The sequence below is a fragment of the Solanum lycopersicum genome, chromosome 7 (assembly GCF_036512215.1).
Source record: "Solanum lycopersicum chromosome 7, SLM_r2.1".
Taxonomy (NCBI): domain Eukaryota; kingdom Viridiplantae; phylum Streptophyta; class Magnoliopsida; order Solanales; family Solanaceae; genus Solanum; species Solanum lycopersicum.
In genome coordinates, this window is record NC_090806.1 from 30,207,995 (window position 1) to 30,224,912 (window position 16,918).

At 37.4% G+C, this 16,918-nt stretch overlaps 1 protein-coding gene across 1 annotated transcript; it reads right to left on the bottom strand.

Moving 5' to 3' along the window:
* Positions 1 to 1,915: 1,915 nt before the first annotated feature.
* LOC138337385 (uncharacterized) lies at positions 1,916 to 15,436 on the bottom strand. The gene is made up of 7 exons (XM_069287294.1): positions 15,238 to 15,436; positions 4,999 to 5,102; positions 4,691 to 4,862; positions 4,059 to 4,192; positions 3,393 to 3,773; positions 2,868 to 3,027; positions 1,916 to 2,523 (listed from the first exon to the last, which is right to left on the bottom strand). Exons 1-7 carry the CDS (start codon positions 15,434 to 15,436, stop codon positions 1,916 to 1,918), a joined length of 1,758 nt encoding a protein of 585 aa, XP_069143395.1.
* Positions 15,437 to 16,918: the final 1,482 nt, after the last annotated feature.

The window sequence follows — 16,918 nt, forward strand, 5'->3', positions numbered from 1 at the left end:
GCCCATCGACTACAACCGTTGTTCAAGAGTTGTATAAGTTTAGGGGGTGGCTGACGACGGACCCCATCGACAATCCATTGATTTACCGATGGTCCATCAATCGGGGTCTCGTATTGTAGGTCAGAGTCAACCTGTGGAAGCCATTGTTACCCCTAGAGAACAATTTTTAAGCAAAACTATACACAACAAGATTATGTATCATGCTACACACTATTTCGTCATTCCTAATGCTTCGGTTAGCACAATTTTAAACTTAGATTCTCAAATACCCAACAAGCCCTAAGTCGGAAACCGATGAAACTAAAAGAATAGTAGACACTAATACCCCCAACCCAGTCACTTTCTATCATTCTACGGGACTAAGGACACAATTTTGATAGATTAAACATTCAATTTCGTCCTGAAGTCAAAACCCACTTACTAAGTCATTCAATTTTGCATGCTAACAATCAAGTTTCCAAAAAAAGAACATGGAATCAATGTCACTAGTGAAATACATACCTATAGACTATAGTGGTGAAATGGAGGGGATAAATTCTTGTAAGTAAGAACACCAAAGAGCGACCTCAAACACCGACTAGAAAGAAGACACGTTGGGGAGAGAAAAGCTTTCGGAAATGATGGAGATGTGGGGGAGATGGGAAATTAGATTGAAGGAAGTTAGAGTTAATGGGTAAGTGAGTGGGGAAAGTGAAGGTAAATGAGGGAGGGAAACGGTTTGAGGAGGTTTTTCAAAGGGTGGGTAATTGAAAAGTTTAAATTTTTAATATATAGCCGGTCGGGTCGGGTTGGGTTAGTGGGTTGGAGAAACCTACGATTCCCCATCGATGGACCATAAGTAAGTCAACGGTCCATCGATGGCTCCGTTGAATGTGCCCTAACTTATGAAAATTAAAAAAACAAACCTTGGATCTACGGATCCTATCGACGGTCCGTCGATTAGTCTGTCGATTTGTGCACCAGACCAATTTTCTGAAGATTTGGACCCTGCACATTGAACACCCAATAATATAATCTTTTTGTATTTTCAGGAAAACTTTTAGGCACACACCCTAGTTTATTCTCTACCCAACACTTCTTAAAAAAATAAATAAAAGAAAATTCATAGGTGACATAAAGTGAGAAAAACAAAAATAACGCAACTACGCCTATAAAATCACAAAAAACCTATTGTTGGCTAAAGGATACATATTTGTTGCCTCCCGATCAGCGTTTGATTTAACATCACGGCATGATGCAGGACTCTTGATTACTAAGACTTCATCAATATGGTATGCCTCGATCACCTTATTTTTCCTTTTGAGCATGCCCAAGGTAGTTTTTGATTCGTTGCCCATTCACCTTGAACCTTTCACCCTCCTTATTCTCCAACTCAAATGCTCCTTGAGAGAAAACTTGGGTGATCAAGAATGGACCAGTCCATTTGGACTTGATTTGCGCGAAAACAAGTGCAACATAGAGTTGAACTAAAGTATCAAATCCTTAACCACAAAATCACGCTTCTCAATCTTTTGGTCATGGTACTTCTTCATCTTTTCTTTGTAGAGGTCTGAACTTTCATATGCCTCCAAGCGAAACTCATCAAGTTTATTTAACCCACTCAACCTTTGTTCCACTACTTTATTCCAATCCATCTTCAGATTTTTCATTGCCCACATGTCCTTATGCTCTTACTCTATATAATAGTTTAAAAGGAGACATACCTATGGATGTATTGTATGTTGTCCGATACGACCAAAGAGTATCATCAAGCCTCCTTGACCAATCCGTTCTACTCGCATTCACCTTTTTTTCCCACAGTCTTCTTGATTCCCCTGTTTGATACCTCAATTTTCCCACTAGTCTGAGGATAGTACGGCGTGGACACATTGTGGCGAACCCCATATTTCTCTAACAACCCTTTGAACAAATTGTTTCAGAAGTGGGATCCCCCATCACTAATAATTGCCCTTGGGGTGCCAAATCGGGAAAATATGTTATTTTTCAAGAATGCGGTGATATTTACAAGTGATTTGGCTTCCACCCATATTGACACATAATCAACAGCCACAAGAATATACTTCATCCCATGAGAACTCACAAAGGGCCCCACAAAGTCAATACCCCACATGTCAAACAACTCAATTACAAGAATGGGAGTTAAAGGGAGTTCTTGCAGTCTAGAATTACCTCCATCTCTTTGGCTTCTATCACATGCCTTGGCGAACTCATAAGCATCTTGGTGGATGGTTGGCCAGTAGTTTCTACGTTGCCAGATTTTATGGGCTGTGCGGACACCACTATGATGCCCACCCACAGGCGAGGAGTGGCATGCCTCCAAAACACTCAACATCTCGAGTTCTGGCACACAACATCGAATAAGCCCATGGGCACAAATCCTAAATAAATATGGATCATCCCAAAAGAAGTTTTTCACATCATGCAAGAACTTTTCCCTTTGATTAAAGGACAAGTCAGATGGGACGGTATCACTTGCCAAGTAATTCGCAAAATAAACGAACCATGGAATCAAGGCTTCAAAATCTGCCAATACATGCTCATTAGGGAAAGTATCATCAATTTCAACTTTTTCACCCAATTCTCACATAGCTTCATCCTCTAGTTGGGAAAAGTGACTGATAACTTGAGTTTCAGTCCCTTTTCTGTCTTTCACTTCAAAGTCAAATTCTTGCAGCAGTACTACCCAATGAATAACCTCGGTTTCACATCATTCTTTGGCATCATATATTTCAAGGCAGAATGATCAGTATGCACTATAACTCTTATGCCAATCAAATAAGAGCAAAATTTCTCGAAAGCAAACACCACCGTAAGGAGCTCTTATTCATTCTTAGTGTAGTTCTTTTGGGTTTGATTAAGGGCTTTACTGGCATAGTAAATGGGATTAAGGATTTTATCCCTTCTTTGACCCAAAACTACACCAAGCGCAACCCCACTAGCATCACACATCACCTCAAATGGCTTACTCCAATCCGGGGAAATAATAATGGGTGCAGACACAAATTTCTCCTTCAATTCACCAAATGCCTTAAGAAAGGATTTATCAAAATGAAATTTACACTCTTTCTCAAGTAACTTGCACAGAGGATGTGCAATTTTTGAATAATCCTTAATGAACCTTCTGTAGAAACCGCATGCCCAAGGAAACTCCTCACACCTTTTATAGAGATGGGGGGAGGAAGTCTCTCTATCACCTCGACTTTACCTCGATCAACCTCTATACCCTTCTATGAGATGCAATGTCCCAATACAATACCCTCTTTCACCATTAAGTGACATTTTTACCAATTTAGTACAAGGTTGCAATCTTCACATATCTTGAGAACTCCGGACAAGTGATTCAAATAATGATCAAACAAGTCACCAACAGCAGAAAAATAATCCATAAATACCTCAATGGTGTTCTCCATCATATAAGAGAATATAGACATCATACATCGCTGGAAAGTAGTTGGTGCATTATACAACCCGAAGGGCATCCTCTTGAACGCGAAAGTTCCATAAGGACAAGTAGAAGTGGTTTTCTCTTGATCTTGTGGTGCAATAGAGATTTGGTTGTAACCCGAATAACAATGAAGAAAACAATACCACCCCTTTCCTGTAAGCCTATCCAACATCAGATCCATGAAGGGCATAGGGAAATGGTCCTTCTTAGTCCATGCTTTCAATGAACGGTAATCCATACACACTCTACATCCAGCCACCGACCTCATTGGAATAAGATCATTTTTCTCATTAGGGACCACAATCATTCCCTCTTTCTTAGTCACACACTGAACAGGGCATACCCAACTACTATCAGCGATCGGATATATGACTCTGTCATACAACAACTTAATAATTTCCTTCTTCACCACCTCTTAAGTAGGTGGAGTTAAACGTCTTTGGTGCTCAATACTGGGCTTATGATCGGGCATGAGTTGGATTTTATGTGAATAAATACCGGGAGGTATCCCAATAATATCCATAATAGTCCACCCAATATCTCTCTTGAACCTCTTCAACACTTCAACCAAACACTCTACTTGTTGCATATTCAAATCTTATGCTATAATTACCGACAAAGTGTCAGCTTTCCCCAAGAATACATACCTCAGATGAGGTGGTAGAGCCTTAAGCTCCAATTTTGGAGCCTCCTCAATAGTTGGTTTTGGGGTGGAAACTCGCAATGCTTCATATCTAAATCCAATTTCTTTGGTTTAAACCGAACATCACATCGATCAAGTGCCGCAGCCAATGACCCATACACTTTGATACAGTCACTCTCAAAATTCATGATCACTCCCATAGAGCCTCAACACCAAGACGGTCTTCTATTTGTACTTCGGATGAACTCTCAACCTTATAGGATATCACAAATACCGATTGGAGCTCACCATTCTTCCTCATGGACCTACAAATGTTGAAAGTTGCTTCTTCATTATTTAACCGAAACTTCATCTGCCCTTTCCCTATGTCAACTACGGCACGACGGTATCAAGGAATGTCCTCCCAAGAATATCATGGAGTATCCCAATAGGCCTCTTCAACGTTCGATCGACCATCATTAGTCACATCGCAGTTGGCTTTGGGTCACCCAAACCCAACTTCTTGTAAATAGAGAGAGACATGAGATTTATGCTTTCCCCAAGGTCACATAATACTTTATCAAAGTGTAACAACCCGATTTTACATGGAATAGTGAAAATACCCGGATCTTCTTTCTTTTGCACAAGAGACATTGTAGAAATAGCACTACATTGTTGCATCTGATCATCATCCTCAAAACTAACCGATATCTTCTTAGTGACCATATCTTTAATGAACTTGGAATAATCAGGCATTTGTTCAAGATCTTCTATCAAAGGGACATTGATGGAAAGCTGTTTCAATTAGTAACAAAATGCCAGTATTTACCATCCTCCATCTTTTTCACCAATCTTTGAAGAAATGGAGGCGGTGGTCTAGGAACGGAGGTCCCTTTTTGAGTGTGTCGGCTTCTTTCCCCAATTTATCTACCAATTCACCACTAACTTCCTCTACCGCATCATCTCCTCTCTTATCATCTTCGACGCCAGACGATATAGGTGGATCCATGGTCTGCTTATCTCCTCGAGTAGTGACTGCCATACAATATCCATCATTTTTCAGATTCTGTACAATATTGCTAGGAAGAGTACCCGATTGGCGCGGGTTTACAGTAGAAGACAATTGGGCCATTTGCAACTCAAGATACTTGATTGAGGTTGCATGTCCATCCACCTTTTCCCAATATTTTCTAAATCACCTCTGAACTCTTTGGCATTCTCATCACTAGCATCAAACCTCCTCCTCATCTTCTGCAACATATCCTCAACTCACACTATACTACCTCCACCATCCCTAGGAGAAACTTCCTAATTTTGAGGTAGAACATAAGGCCAACTACAATCCTTTATGTTACCATAGTTACCCCAGTTGAAGTTGTTGTCGCAGTTGTAGTTTCTATCTCGAACATAGTGACCCTCTCAGTTGTAATTCCATAGTTTCAATCTTTATTTCCTTGACCATGGCGCCAATTTTCCTGATTGAAGCCTTGGGCATTTGGCAAAAAAAAACACTCCCCGTCTGCTCATTCAGTATATAAGAATCTTCTTCATAGTAGTACTCATCAACCGATGGTGGTGTTTTTGACAAATAGTTCACCGCATTTACCTTTTCTGCACCCCGTTGACATGTTTTAACACCAACCCAAACTCAGTTCTAAGTGGAGCCATCTCTTCACGAATCTGATTTGTGGTTGGGTTATGTAAAACTTGCACTACAAAAGTGTTTCTCCCAGTATCCGACTTCCTAGTGCTCCAAGCTTTCCAATTTTGGGAGATTTTCTCTAACTTCTCAGCGATCTCTGCATAAGTACACTCCCCATAAGAACCACCCACAATCGTATCAAGCACTGCTTTATTATTATCATCTTGCCCCCGATAGAAGTACTCTTTCAGTGACTCAAATCAATGTGGTGGTTTGGGACAAAGTTGTTCACCCTATATTTGTGGTTTAGCTTTTTAGAAACTAGGTAATACCTTGCTAGGAACACATCCTTCAAGTGCTCCCAAGTATAGATTGAATTGTAAGGAAACTCCGTAAACCAAATTGCAGCCTCCCCCATCAGTGAGAGAGGGAACACCCTTAATCCAATTACATCCATGTCTAATTCTGGCCTCCCTACACTACTCTTACACACCGACCTTAGTTTGGCGATGTAAGGATGTGGATCCTCAGATGGTAGCCCTGAAAACAAACCTCTAGTGGTGATCATCTGCATCAAGCTACTAGTTACAACAAAAGTATGACTATGTGGTAGAGGAGGTAGGACTAGTGGCCCATCAGAATCAGTGATGTTAACATTTCCCCTTTAGTAGTCTTGAGGGTGTGGCGGTGGGAGTTTGCCTCATCGGATTACCTTAATAATGTTTATCAACAACCTCTCGATTATGAGCATAAATCGGCGGGGGAAGTTGAGGGTTAATCTCATCATTGATATAAGCAGGATTGTTTTGAATATTCATTATGCGAAGTGTGCGTTTTAGTTCTGAATCAAGTGGAACTGCTGGTTCTCGTCGACTCAGTGTACATGGAATACACTAAAGCTAGACATGGGAGAGACAAAATCAAAAAAATTAAAAGCAAAATCAGGACATTATTGACTAAAATGTGATAATGTGCTTAAAGTTAATCTAAAAGCCACTTTCCCCGACAGCGGCGCCAAAATTTGATACACTTAAACTATACTTCCCTAATAAAGTATAAGCGGTCATATCAAGTACAGAACCCGAATGTTAGGTTGGGGTCGATACCACGAGGAAAATGGTTAAGATTTAACTTTAATCTACGATACTTCTATTTAGTCAAGTCCTTTTCGGAAACAAAAAATTAAAGGGGGGATTTTGTGTAACAAAAGTAATTAATTAAGTCTAAATAAACAAGTATCTAGTTCAAATATTTGATGATTATCAAATGATGAGAGAAACTAGGGTGTAAGTGGTCCCGTAGGTTCATAACGTAGTAACCCTAGCTATAACAACTCTTTCCTAGTATCTTGCATGCAAAGTGGTAAGTTATGTATCCCTATTTCGTTGATACAACTAGTGAATACCACTACGCACCTTCGTCCAGCTACGTGTGTTTATTTTACCAAACCTTACCTTTTACCTCACAGTAAGCATCACAATCGATGTATGACTTAGTTATTACTTTGCACCAATCAACACTATCCTATTATATAGTGTATACTAAATCTACTTTGCTAATTCTTTTCTTATTATCTACCTCCTTGGTCGGGCAAGTAGCAACAAGGCGCGTTCTAATGTTGGTCACCGTTAGAAAGACTTCTAAACGAAAGAATTATCAATACATGCAAGACACTATTCTAGAATTGTTATATTAGCTAGTTCTACTTTGTTAGTTACCCATGGTTCCCACAACCCTAGTTGTGGATTTAGTTACCCATGTTAAGAATTACGCAATTCTTATTGATTAGACAAGAATTCATGTATTTACTTTAAAAAGTATGAAGAAAATCCAGAAAATCACTTGAATTAATCAAAAATCGATTCTAGAAAATTCAAGTATTTTCCGAAACCCAAAGTTCAATAACCAATAATACAAATCTCAAAATTAACAAAGAGTCTAACCCCTAAAATAAGGTTTTTAGTCCTATTTATAATAAAAGAGTCCTAAAAAACCTAAATAAGGAAAAATTCTGCCCAAAATGCGTCTCGAGTCGACGACCCCATCGACGAAGCATCGATGCCTCCGTTGGTCCACAATTCAAACTCTTTTGTAGTTGGTATCTACTCTATCATTCTGATACCATAGACGGACCCAAACGATGGTCAGTCAATGGACCTACGTTCTGTTGATGGCCTTCGTTTCTCCAAACATAGAATCTTTTAAAAATCAGATACTAGGGCTACAATCTGTTAACACCAATGGTTTTCCATGATGGTCCGTATCCCCACACTTAGTCAAAATTCCCCGATCTTTCCTTAGAAGCATAAACGATTGCCACCTACGGACCGTCGATGGTTGCGTAGGTTATCACTTTTGCAAATTTCAACATAGTCTTCAGCATTTTCATTCTTGACAGTTTTCTTGCAAACACAGAGAAAAATACATTAAAACTACTTCAAATAGGACTTATACACAAACTAAACTTAAGGAAAAAGCATGAAAGTACCGTGAAACCACGATACATCATCGATTATGCAGTTAGCTATTGTTAAATGTTGACTTGCTTACATTGAAGAAATCACTATAATACATTCATGAAATTAGTTGATGTGGATATTGATAACATAATGAAAATTGTTTGAGTTAAAGTTTTGTTTATGTCAATAAATTGGCTAACAATACATTGTCCAAAAAGTAGAATGAAATTGGCTTAGAATGTTATTTCAAAGATATTATGAAAAAAAAGTTAATTACTAAGTTAAACCAAATTAATCATGACCAATGTAACTTTGGATTCATAATCAAGGGTATGCCAATAATTGGGACAAGTCCCAACATACCCGCTCCAAATGAACTATGAAGATAAGTAAGTACATTGAACAAAGTTTATACCGTTCATAACAAGTGGTATAAAGCTACCAAATGACATTGAACAATATAAGGTGAGTAATAACATAATAAAAAGCTTAAGAAATATGAAAGTGACCAGAATAAGGCATTGAAAAGAATTCAGACAAGTCTCACTCACTCCAAGACAATTATGTTAAAGATACTCACATAAGATGGTGTTAATGATTGTGAGACAAGTCTCATTAACACCAAGATGATAATGTAAGGTTAAATTAACATTTAATAAAAAAAATAAATGGATTACTAGTTATACAAAGAGTTAAGTAAATCTCATAACAAGAAGCAAGCTTCCATACTGTTTGAGTCCACTCTAAAAGATGTAAAGAAAAAGAAGTTGAGCAAAGAACCAATAGAGTAACAATGAGCTTGTGCCAGCACATGTAAGCTTCATTAGATGAGGCTACCACCAAGGTGAATAAGTAGTCTCCGTATGTCTCCTAGTCTTCGAAATATGTCGCCAGCATAGGAACTAGCCAGTGGATTCCACCTAAGAGAGATAGGCATGATGCAATTTTACTTTGGCCGGTGAAACCACCCCTTTTCGGTGTGGGGAAGACACTGGATTTCATGTTTATCTCACATGATCTATGTTGATTAAATGATCAAAGAAACTATTCATTTCACTTTAACCGTGAACCACCTCTTTTCGGTGTGGGAAATACACTAGATTTGGTTTCACTTTAGTCGGCGAACCACCCCTTTTTGGTGTGGGGCAGACACAGAATTTCATGTTTAGCTCACATGATCTAGGTTCACTTTAATCGGTGAAACACCCCTTTTCGGTGGGTTAGACACTGGATTTATTGTTAGGTCGCATGATCTTACTGCCAAAGATTTCTTTAAGGAAGTAAGAAAGAAAGTAAAAGAAATGTAATTTTAAGGTGGGCTAATAAAGTAAGCGCTTAAGTATGTCAAATCATCTGTGGTTGATAATAATGTAGTGTTAACAAGTTATTGGCTTGTGACAAATCAATATATATGCTCCAATATCTTCACACTATGCAAATGATAAAATAATGGGCATAGCCAAATAAAAATTTACATGTAATGACTTCTTATATTTTCCAATAAAGGGGAGTAAAACATAATGGCAAGTCAATGTACCACATTCTCCATAGTATGAAAATGATGAAATAAGTGGCCTAGCAATAAAAGATTGACGTATACAGATTTCATGCCTAATCTAACAAGAATGGAAAGAATTACTTGTAGTAAGGGTATCAAAATAATTTTCTTAGTCTTTTGGATTACTTACTTGATTAATTATAGGTATGGGACTTCAATAAATCATTGAACTTGTAAGTAAAACATAAGATTAGAGAGAATTTTGAACTAAGATTAAAGATATTTTTGAACTACACAACAACAAGAACAAAAAGACCGAAAATAATCTAAGTGTTGGGGAAGGATCTCTGGGGTTTGGAGGAGCATATTTCAAAATTTTCGTTCGAGTTGTTCTAAAATTATGTTCATGATTCTAAGGTCTTATGTTCATATAGAAAAATGATTTGCGTTCTTTGAATGCATTAAAATATGTCATATTCATACCATAATTCACAAATAACAAACTAAGAAAGTCTAGTGATTTCACTTTTCAGAATTGACATGTTGTTATAGGAAGAGCTTTCCTTGATCATGAATAGTACTTATGTGCTATGTGCATATAACCACACTTAGTACAAGTTTAAACTAGTCCTATACTATTACTATTTTATAGGCGCAGGTCAGAGAGAAGATTGAAGACTTATTGAAGTGGTTTGGATCAACGATATCCAGACTTTGGTAGGTCCTCTTGAGTTCGAGGATGTTACACCTATCATTCTATCTTAGTGATTTAGACATAGCTAGTGGATGTTGTCCCTAGCGTTTCATTTCAGACTTTATTCAAAGCTTTGTATTAAGGCCATTTGGCAAACTATTAGGATATATTGATTTCTTCATTGAATTTCTTAATCGATTGTAGATGCTTGTTTAGTATGAGATAATTAGAATATTATTCAGTATAGTAATCTTATAAAGTCTATGTGTACTTCAGTATGTTTTAAAAGTTTTAAATTTTCCGGAAATTTAACTATATGATTGTAATGAAAGCTAAGAAGAGGCTTGTCTACGACCTCTGAGAGGTTAAATACGCCGGTTGCATTCAGATTCCAGAATCTGGGTGTGACATAGCACCGCCACCATAAGTGAACAATAACAATCATAACATAATTCAATAAATAATTTACATAAAATATGGAGAATTAGGGCAGCGTACCACCAATCTGTTCTCACCACTTCAATCCATAGATAAATCATCCAATAAAATACCAAAAGGCCCTTACCTATGGCCATGATAATCAATCCAATACAAAAATTATAATACTCTATGAATATAAATAAATTGAACATATATTCATCAATAAAAGATAACCTATAGATCAATTTAATACAATTCTTAGATCATTCAATAGCCCAATGAAAACTACACTAGAATTGATAAGCATTAAGACATGATCATAACATCCATAAGGTAGTCAAAATAAGGGTTCATGAGCTACATTGATTCATAGATTTTTTAAGCTAAAATAATCTAATTAACAATAATTAAATGAATATACAATGATTCAAAACCTGTAATGCAAGAACCTATTGATAGATTATAAAATCGGACAAGATCATCTTTGAAAAATAGAAAAGTCTCTTTGAATTTTTTGCTCCTTAATGAAGAGAGTTTCAAGGATTAAAAACCATACCTCAATGAAGTGAAACCACGAATTTTATGAAGAATCACCAATCAACTCTTCATTCCAAGCTCTTTCTTGAGTTTTGGCTTCATTGGAGTTCTACAAAATTTCTTAGAGAATTTGGGTTTTAATTTTTTTTTAGGAAAGAGTTCATCTAGGTAACTAGGAATTATAAACCCACTTAAAATACCTAGAATAAACTTGGGAAACCACCCAAAATCTTACTTGGACGTAGGATAAATTTATCAATGCAGTCATGAGTTTAACAGTGAATTGTGTAGGTGACAAAGACCATCGACGCTTGGCCATCGACGGGCCGTTTGTCCAACGACGGGCGTCTTGTATGGTCTTTGTTTGGATCAGAGACTGGAATTTGGGAGATTACTCTCCCTAGGATATGTCTTGACCCACACACACCATTTATCGGGTGTAGACCAGCCTAGTGGTCGTCAATTGCCTCAGTCAATTGGGCTGGTCTAGACAGCCTTAGGCTCTTATGAAGGGTCCTTCCTCAAGGATCCTTGGTTAGTCCTTGGGGACGTTTGCCTGGACGTTTTAAACTCGAATATGCTCGCATATGATTTTATACATATCACATCAATTTCATCCAAAACTAACACGTAAAACTCGTCAAAACATGCTATGACACACAAGGTCGTTTCAAGGCAAACCTTTCGAACGTCATGGACGTCTTTCATGAAACATGTCACACTGCCTCTAAATAATATTATTACTCATATAAGGACCTAATAATCTCATGAAAAGCTCATAGGCACATAAAACACACATGAAGCAGATAGGTGACTAGTCTTCCAACGTCTTGGTCGTCCCTTGACGTTTCTCTTTTGATTCACCTAATACTTTATAAGATGCATCATTACCCCATTAGAAACAATTTTAGGACCTTAGACTCTCATGAAAAAATGTTAGTCTCTAGTTTCACCTAAGTCGTTTTAGAGGTATTACACTATCATCTAAGGAGCCCTCTCAAAACTCTCTTTTAAAAGATGAACTTTACCCAAAATTCTAAGTTTTAAGTCATACCATGGGTTCTTGCATAAAAAAAATTTAAATGTTCATTTGAGCTTATATTATGATGAATTTGTTGTTTTGAGGTGTTCTATTGAAGAAATTCCCCAATGTCCGAGGATCTATTTTCATGAATGTTGTCTTGAATGAATGGTAATGGATGAATACTCTAATTTCATTTATAATGTTTTAATTATTGAATTGAGTTAATATCCATGTTAGATATTTCAATTGTAGGGTGTGATAATAAATTGGAAGTATGAGCCTTGAAGGACTAGTTATGATCAAATTACATTTTGTAGAAGAATTGTGATTAAGCTATTAATCCACTTGAAAGGTGGAGGTGTTTTATTACGTTGTATATTTTGGCATTGAATTGATAAGTATCTTCTTTGTACCCCTACATGTGGTGGTTAATGTTTGAATATGATATGAGTTAAGTGTGTACTTACTATGAGTGTACTATGATCATGATTAAAAGACAATTATAGGAATGATGATTATTATGCGAAGATTATTCTCACACTCACACACTCATGAATGAAGTTTCTATGATTATGTTTATGATGATGGATTTATTGAAAGGTTATTCTCAATTGAACTCTAATGAATGATAATGACATGTTGTGAAAGGACTTCCACACAATATGGGGATTCTTAGTTGAAAGGTTATTATAATTTTTGAATCTATGAGATTTCCATTGAAGGAATATTAGCTTAAGATGGATTATCTCACATGAGTTGAGGCAGGATATCCAGTAACAATCTCTTATCCCATATAAATTACTAATGTAATCAAGGTTAAGTACCCCGTATGTAATAATGCTAAGCACTGAGTGGATAATGATATGAGACAGAATCATTCATGTGATTTGAGGCAGGTTTCTAGTAGGTCTCTTTAGATGGATTCCCTTATTTGAGTTAAGGCGGGGTATCTTGTAGCAATATCCCTATCCTACAACTATGTGCCTACATAGGTGTAGCTAGTGGATCCACCTAAGCAAAAAAAAAAAACATACCTTAGGCAACTAAGAATTCCTTAACTGGTCAGGGTGACAACTAGATTCCATCAAATTGTTCACATGGTCTATGTTGGTTAAGTCTTACCCCTACAAAAATATTAATGAACTATGGATTCTTAAGAATGCACTACTTAGTGTGAGTGGTGGTATAGGACTCCATCTATTCATTGCACAAGTAGGCTTTGAGAGTAGTCATGGTTTTTTCCTTTTTAATGTTTAATGAATTGAATGTTCTTATATGATGATGTTAATGAAAATTTTGACGTAATATCTAATGAAAGAAGGTGCTCTTAACTAAGCTAATGAAGAATGTTGACTTATGTACTTAGTAAAATGATGTATCCCTTACTTGGATTGTATTATGAGTTACTTTCTTGTCATGACTCATTGAATATGAATGTGCCTTTTACATGGTGGATTCAAGGAGTACTTAGTGTGAGTAGTAGTATGGGATGCTACTTACACATTGCACAAATATGAACTAAGGTTATCTTAGATGATGGTCCTAATGTGATGATGTGACTATGTAAAGTATATGTCTCTTATGATTGAGTATTGTGTAAAGATGTAAAGATTGAAGGTAAGATCACTTTTGGTTACCTTGAGGTGGTACTTAGTGTGGATAGTGGTATGAGACTCTATTCATACATTGCACAAAGGATAACTTCATGGTTACTTGAGGTGAAGGCTTAATGCGAAGGTAATGGATTATATGTTTATTATGTCCTAATGTGAATATATGACTTGTATGTTGGTTATGTTTGGATATTATGCGCTTATGGTTGTGTTCATAAAATCTTATCAAATTGATATATGTGTTGCTTTCAGATAAAATGTGCATGTTAAGTAAGTTTTTGCATAGCTATCACACTTAGTACTTAATTATGCTTATCCGTATTTTCTTTTATTTTACTAGAGGTGTATGTTCTATCCTTTGAATGCTTTCTCTCTAGTTCAAGCTTGGATTAGAGATTCTCCAACTAAGTGGTATGTCCTCATAGATCAAGGACAAGCTCTTGATGTTTCCTCTTATTTCATGTAATAGGCATATGTCAAGACTTTAGATTTTAAAGGGACCTGACCCTATATTTAGATATAGGATTTTGTTTTGGATGGCCATTTTGATACGATAGACTCCCACTATTTTTCAAATGTTTTTAATAGTATGTTTTAAAGAAAGTTTTAATTCTGTACCATTTTCCTTATATCAAATGTTTCCGAATGCTATGATGATTATATGAGACTCTTCGGAGTCTGGTACGCCATGTCACATCTATATTGTAGACTCAGGGTGTGACACCAACGGGGAAAATTCTAGGTGTCATCCCACATGGTTCACGGTAAGCTCATCACACAAGGAACTGAAATCACTATCAAACGAGAATCCACATTTTCACTAGTCATCATAAGAGACTCATTCAATAACCGGCTACTCACAATGAGATGAAAAAAGTTCACAGATTGTTTATGCTATTTCATTTGTCCTCATCGTAGCTACTCATTTATTTTTTTTATTATGAGCACTATTCAAGTTATCGATATTAATCAATACCAATACTCAATCTTCCAATTAGATAACCACATTCAAACACAAACAAGAGGTGGAACAATTTTTTTTGAAGGGTCCAATAATCATCTGGAATTAAAGCTAGGAGACACAAGCTCAATCATTCATAAAACTGTGCTAGACACAATATATAGCTCAAAAACCCTAATATACAGAAAGAATAATCATAAAAAAAGTGGGCCTCAACCTACCCAAAAACAAAAGTCATTTTTCCTCAAATGCAAACAATAAATATCCAAAAGTCAAATAAAGAAAAGACACATAGGGAGGTAAAAAAGGATCCTGTCTAAACAATCCTTCAATGCATCAGTGCCAATTGTAGTGCTTGAAACTTGGAGATCAGTACCTAGAGTCACATCAACAGAAGTACCAGCTCCACTTGGGTAAACTAAGGGTGTATCTGCCAAAGAAGCTTGCAAATTTGCATCTAGTATGGCCTCCTCAATCTCTGTAAGGCCCTCGTAAGAAGCCTCCTTAACATCCCCAGGCATCTCCTCATCCGTCTCAGCCTCGTACTAAGGATCAACTGCCTCTTCAACTCTAGCATCATCAGCGGTGGTAGCCGGAGGCATATCTGGCTCGACCGAAACATCTAAGATCTCCACCGTCTCAAAACTCTTAAGCATGTCTGTGGACTTCAACTGAACTACATCTCTCCTCAATGCAGCAATGGCGGCCTTAAAAGAAGTCACCTCCTTAGTGGTCCCTTGGCTACGGTAACACAACGCTATCCTAGCCACAAAGGTATTAATTGTAACACTTAACAGTGTCACATCATCAACAAGGGTTGTCTTAATCATTCCTGGAATGGAGGCTTCAAGTTTGACAGCACTACAATCCACAGAATAGGCAAGCTTTCTCATCTGAAGTAATGCCACTTCAGAAAGCGAGGGCCGGGAAATAGCAACAACAACAGATCAGGGAGGTAATGTAGTAGTAGAGGAACCTCGAACATCAAAAGGAATAATACTAGAAGTACTTGAAGGCCCATGGGCCGGAGGCCAATGTGCCTCTACAGGTAATGTGTCCATATCTAAAACTGAGGAAGTGTCCACTGTGGATACCTTCTTCTTCTCTGCCTCATCTTTTATATACTCCCCTTCGATTCTCCCGAGATCAACAAAAGATGTGGGAATCACTTCCACGTTCTTCTTTGCTTCTCTAAGAACCCGAGAACATCTGTACAACTCAGTAATCCACACCGAAAATGGTAGGGATGTATGGTTCTTTTTGGAACTCGTTACCATCTCCTGTGCCATAGTTATCCCTAGATTTATCCTCTTCTCATCAATAATGAAACCCAAAAAGACTGCCTTGGCTAAGAGAGAATTAACTCGTTCTGGGATGGCATGGTAGTGCTGCTTATGAATCCAAACCAGAACCTTGAAGCCATGTTCAAATCTTTCTTTCTAATTGGTTCTCCAATCTCCAGCCACTTAGGAGTATCGTCCGATATTAGTGGGGCCAACCACTTCTTCATATTTTCCAATGTCTTTGTCCTGATCAAATGCTGGCATTCATCATGAATATTATCAGGTTATCCCAGGACTACATTAATTGCCCAGGACTACATTGATAGCCTCATTGTCACACTTAACTATTTTTCCCCGAACAACTATGTAGTCAACAAGCTTGAATGCAAGTGCCCACAAGGCTTCATAGGAAATGTAGAACTCTTGGCTCCAATTATAAATGTAAGGGTTACGGTTCTTGGTGAAGAGTTAGAAAGTGTTCGAATTTAGGCAACTTATTCTCTCTGGGTACCTAGCAGCGCTAGGACCACAACTTGTGCCGGAGGAGGAGGAGTACTAGTGGTGGCCTTAGGAGTCCTGATCCTAGATGGACCATTCATCCCTTTGGATCACAGTTTCGCTCTCTGTGGTGCTAATAGGTCATCATCTTCAGGATTACAAGCTGCAACTTAATGATCTGGGTGCTCATCCTCACTCTCAGATTTGGTAATGTGTGGCTTA